Below are 5,286 nucleotides of genomic sequence, written 5' to 3'. Positions count from 1 at the left end.
TGTCTTTTTTTGACCGATCCAGGGAGCTCCGCCGACCGTCCGAAGTGGACGGCGCGGGGCTGCCCGGGGTCGTGTCCATCGCCTCTGCGGAGGCGCTGGGCGAACGTGTAGAAGGCACGTTCACTTTCGAGTTTGACCTCGACCTGCGGGACGAGGTCTTGAGGCCCGCTGACCCGGGGGTCTGCGCAGCCTGACTTGCACTTGGCGGAGTAGCGTTAGCTGCTCCACCTTTGGGCGCGCATGGCCCCGCCGCAGGCTCACTGCGTGTGACCTGGACGGGTGCCGAAGCCTGGTGTGGTGCGCCGCGCCCACGCACCACATCGGCGAAGTTTGGTTTTAAAGTGAAGAAGAATAAGTTGGTGAGTGCAAAACGCCTTCTCGCTTCTTGAAATGAGATGTTTTCCTTTGTCTTTATGGTGATTATTTCCTTTTCTTTTTTCCAGGACGAACACGCCCTGGAGTATGCTGCATGGTCTCCTTCATAGTTTGCGCAGTGCGGGGCTGCGTCACATTGATCAGAATGATCCTTCGAGGCGCACTTCGTGCACGTTTTCCGACCGCGGCAACTTTGTGAGCTGTGGCCGAACCTCTGGCAGCTGAAACGTCGGCGAGGGTTGGGAATGTATGGTCTTACGTTAACTTTCAGATAACCTACTTCGACTGTGTCGGGCAGTGTGCTAGTGTTGAACGTCAGGATCATGTGTTTTGTGTCTATTTCCTTATTATCCTTCCGGATCTTGATTCTGTGAACGTCTATCACGTCTTGGTCACTCAGACCTTCGAGCATCTCTTTTTTCTGTGATGTGGACAAAATCATTTTCGGATATCACGCCCGGACGGTGTTCAAAGATCGCTGTGAAGTCACGGAGACAGGAATATCTCCAACAGACACAATGTTTACGAGTTTTGAGTGCTGGATGTTGTCTCGCAGTTCGAGCAGTAAGTCATCGCTGGCCATTTTTGATACCTTGTAGCCAATGCCCAAGGCTTCTGTCAACCACTTTGATACCAGGAAGGGAGACAGGATTCTTGCTTGCTTATTTTCTACTTCACTATGGATGACACGGTATTTAGGAAAACTCACTTTTATTTTTTCGAAAAAAACATCTGCTTCGTTCTGCCCTCTCTTGAGAGAGCGATCAGGTTTGGAAGGTGGGGGAGCCATAAAAAATTGATGTTTTTCGGTCATGGTGCCAGCCACCCACCATGGAGTCCAACAAGGGGACGCGACAGGAACTTGCGAGCAAGTCCTGCCCACGCCAGCTGTACACCTTAACTATAACCTAATATGACTCAACTCAGGGTAGTTGGTCACACACGGTTAACCCTCGCCGCCAAGAAAAAGAGGAAAAAACGAAGAAAAGAGGAGGAGACAGGAGAGTTGTAAGAAAGAGATAGGAAAGTGAAAGATAGAGGGGAGGATAGGAAAAGGCAACTGCTGATTTCACCCGGTCGGGTCAGGCCGGAGGTGCCGTGTACAGGAAGCTGGGGCCAAAGTGGTGTGTTGCCTCCGCCGAGGGGCCTTAAGGGTCCAAACGCTCGGCATTGGCTCAACCACCAGGATCCCCTTTTCCCCGGACACGGCGATGCCACGAACGGCTAAGCGCGTATGCTCGGGTCCGTGGTGACGCATTGTTCACCATCATCCCCCTGCAGGGATGTCCCTGCGGATGCTCGGGTTAACCCCGTGGTGTCGCCACTCACCAACGCCTGCATGCTGCAGGCGCCCCCCTGCGGGGAAGAAGGAAGGAGGAGACAGGAGAGTTGTAAGAAAGAGATAAGAAAGTGAAAGATGGAGGGGAGGACAGGAAAAGGCGACTGCCGATTTCCCCCGGTCGGGTCAGGCCGGAGGTGCCTTCTACAGGAAGCTGGGGCCAAAGTGGTGTGTTGCCTCCGCCGAGGGGCCTTAAAGGTCCAAACGCTCGGCATCGGCTCAACCACCAGGATCCCCTTTTCCCCGGACACGGCGATGCCACGCACGGCTAAGCGCGGATGCGGCGTGCACGTGACAGCACCTTTTGGCCAAGCATGAACGCTGAGATAAGGGACCACATTTCGGCGTGCGATGTATGCCAGAAGTATGCACCAGCGCAACAGAGGGAGACACTGAAGCCCCACCCAGAGCCAAGTTTTCCTTGGGAGCGTGTTGGATGTGACCTTGAGTACAGAGGAAAACACCTGTTGGTGACAGTGGACTATTGAGTAACTTCTGGGAAGTCAACGAACTCGACTCCCTAACTTCTGCTCATGTCGTCAGGAAACTGAGAGCACATTTTGCAAGACATGGCATCCCAAGAGTTCTGGTCTCAGATAATGGGCCACAGTTCTCCAGCGAAGCATTCAGCAGGTTTGCAGCAGAATGGAATTTCGAGCATGTCACATCAAGCCCAGCCTATCCGAGATCAAATGGCATGGCAGAATCCGCAGTTATGACTGCGAAAATGCTTCTAAAGAAAGCACATGAAAGGAATAGTGATCCACAGATGGCGTTTCTAGACTATAGGAACACGCCACTACAGCACTTGAAAGCGTGTCCTGTCCAGCTTTTAATGGGCAGGCGCACGCGAACCACAGTCCCAATGACAACAAAGCTACTGCAGCCGAAATCAATCAATGTCGATAAACATAGGAAAGAAAAGACGGACAATGGTGTGCTACCACGACAGACAAGCAAAGGATCTGCCACCTTTAACGAAGGACAACATATGACAGTTCGGCGACAGGTCCTACAAGGTACAGACAGGTGACAGCGTTCTGCGCCGGAACAGAACACACATAAGGGGCACAGCAGGCCACATGGAGAATGCCGGCAGCGAGCCGCGCGGCATTCAAACAGGAGGAGACACCGAAAAAAGGTGACAGAAAAATGGCTGCGGATAATAATAGTGATTATTGTTTGCCGCGGTAAGGCGCTGCGGGAGGGGGGGGGGGGAATGGGGGAAAGCTCAGCCTGGTAATTGCCTCCACATGGGGGTTACCGCAACCGGGCTTTGCTGGGAAGCGGAATAATAGAATAGGGGAGAAGAAGCGGGTCGGGGTCGTGGCTGGGCACAGGGCAGGAGAGTCCGGCGCGAGGGAAAGGCAGAAGGCGTCGCTGAGCAAGGCCAGGGCACGGCGGCACCTGCGCGCGTCGGCACAGTAACGTCCCCGTGGTAGACGGTGGCGTAGCGGTCTCGCTCTTCCCGAGGTCCAGAGGAATCCGGGGCGGGGGTCAGCCGTGGTTGCTGCCGTCCTCAGCACGCACGGGCAACCTGATCCTACCTCGGGAGCCGATCATCTAAAGCCACACACGGGGCGCACACACACTATACGCACAGGCGCAGTCACTGCCGCTCGTCTAAGCGGCAATCGCGATACAAGGGGTTGGGCCGTAGGCCGGGGCGTCGTAGCGGCCGCGGACGCCCGCGAGGAGCAGTCCCGTTGCAGACGGCGGCGAAGCGACCGGCTGGTCCCGAGGTCCAGAAGAGTCCAGGGAGGGGGTCGGCCGTGGGAGCTGCCGTCCCCAGCAAATACGGGCGGCCTGATCCATCCTCAGGGGCCGGACGGCTAATGCCGCAACTGGGCGCACACACACGATGGCGCACGAGGACGATAGGACCGGAGGCCGGCGTACGGGTAGCAGCGTGAGCAAGCCCCCGCGATGTTGCTCGCTCGAGCGTCAGGCACGGACTGCCGGTTAGTGGTTCTTGTTGGGTGAAGTTGTTCGTGCAGTGCTTGCTGTTGTCTCCTTTTGTAGGGTCACGATCGCTGCACTGCACTGGGAAGGGGAATGAAAGGGATAGAGTGGAGGACGGGTCGGGAGGTGGCGAAGGCGGAGAGGGAGTGGGAAAGATGGGCGCAGAAGCACTCACAAAGGGGCCCTCTGCGCGAAGCCCACCACTTCAGCGGTTGCGGGCACGGTAGGTGAGCGCGGTCGAAAAAGTCAGGAGAGCCGCAAAGCGACAGCGGGCACGAAAAGCGCGCACAGAGAGACGTGAACGTATGCCGCGCAGCGGTAGTAGTAGTAGTAAGTGCATGAAGGAAGAGGAAAGGAAACTAGCACGGGCCTGTGACTGGCGAGTTATTGCCACCACCAGTGCCGGCGTGCAGATAGGGAGGGGGATAGGTAGAGGGGATAAGAAGGAAGTAAAGGGGACGGAAAGAGGAGCGTCTTTAGAGGCGCCGTCGCTGTCATCAGCCGCCGAGGACTAGCAGTAGCTGTCCAAGCCCGTGTCCTCCAGGAAGGCAAGGAGGGACCGAAGGGCCTTGCTGGTGTTGGGTCCGGACGGGAAGAGCAGGGCACTTGCCGTGTCAGCCGGGAGACCCAGTGCCCGGTAGCCAGCTGAGAGCATAGCCTGTTGTGCGGCCAGGGCAGGACAACCGCACAGGAGGTGTTCTATTGTCTCCTCCAGGTGACCACAGCGGGGGCAGTCTGCACAGGTAGCCAGGCCCTTGTGGAAGAGCCTTGCCCCATCCAGGCGCAGCCCACACGGATCCGGAGGGACCTCTCCCGTCTTGCAAGCCCCTTGTCCGGCAGGAGCGGCGGGGGGGGTGTCCCTTGGGCAACCCTGGTGTCGGGGTGTTCCAGGAGGAGTAGCCGCTCTGTGATGGAGCGGGCAGCGTCCAGGGGGACGACTGAGGTGCAGCAGGGCGTGCAGCCCTCGTGAGCTGCCTTGGCCAGGGCATCGGCAGCCTCGTTGCCCTCAACACCCACATGGCTGGGGACCCAGGCCAGGGAGATGGAGCAGCCGCGGGAGCAGATGGTGTTAAGCCGCGCCGCCAGCCTCCAGACGATGGGTAGTTGGCACCGGGGCTCCTGCAGGAGCTGGAGGGCCACCCTGGAGTCGGACAAGATGGCCAGCGACTGTACAGCAGGCCGTGCATCCAGGATGTCCGCCGCCAGGTGCAAGGCTGCCAGCTCGGCTGTGGTGGAGCTGGCCACGAAGGGGAGTCTCGCCTGCCTTGTCTCGCCCAGGGCAGGGGAGATGCAGGCAGCCGCTGCAGACGGGCAGGCCCCCTTCAGGACGAAGCCGTCCGTGAACAACTGCGTGCAGCCAGCCAGGTCCTCATCCATGGTTTCCGCTGCCTCCTGACGGAGGCCGACCGCAGGTGTCTGGCGCTTGGGCCTGGCCCCTCGTGCTGGCAGGAGGACCCGGAACTGATGTCCCTGGTCAGGCCGTGGAGGGGTAGGTAGGTGCTGGCTGCCCCCCCACAAGTTGTTCAAAGGAAATGGCGGTCTTCCCCATGCGTGAGTGGGGGCAGCTGAGGAGGCGTTCCAGGAGGGGACGTCCGTCTGGGGAGAGGTGG

General features: G+C 58.4%; 1 protein-coding gene across 1 annotated transcript; it reads right to left on the bottom strand.

Annotated features, from left to right (window-relative positions):
* Positions 1–3,927: 3,927 nt before the first annotated feature.
* Positions 3,928–5,053, bottom strand: LOC149338394 (uncharacterized). Its single transcript, XM_089549993.1, has one exon. The coding sequence runs from the start codon at positions 5,051–5,053 to the stop codon at positions 4,376–4,378; it is 678 nt and encodes a 225-aa protein (XP_089406119.1). The 3' UTR covers positions 3,928–4,375.
* Positions 5,054–5,286: the final 233 nt, after the last annotated feature.

The sequence above is a fragment of the Amblyomma mixtum genome, chromosome 6 (assembly GCF_055824585.1).
Source record: "Amblyomma mixtum isolate Tamu chromosome 6, ASM5582458v1, whole genome shotgun sequence".
In the NCBI taxonomy this organism is placed as follows: Eukaryota; Metazoa; Arthropoda; class Arachnida; order Ixodida; family Ixodidae; genus Amblyomma; species Amblyomma mixtum.
Note: the sequence above shows the minus strand (reverse complement) of the source record. Positions and strands in the feature narration are given on the sequence as shown.

Excerpts from the sequence above, each read along its gene's own strand:
- LOC149338394 (XM_089549993.1), bottom strand. The coding sequence starts at position 5,053 with ATGGATGAGGACCTGGCTGGCTGCACGCAGTTGTTCACGGACGGCTTC.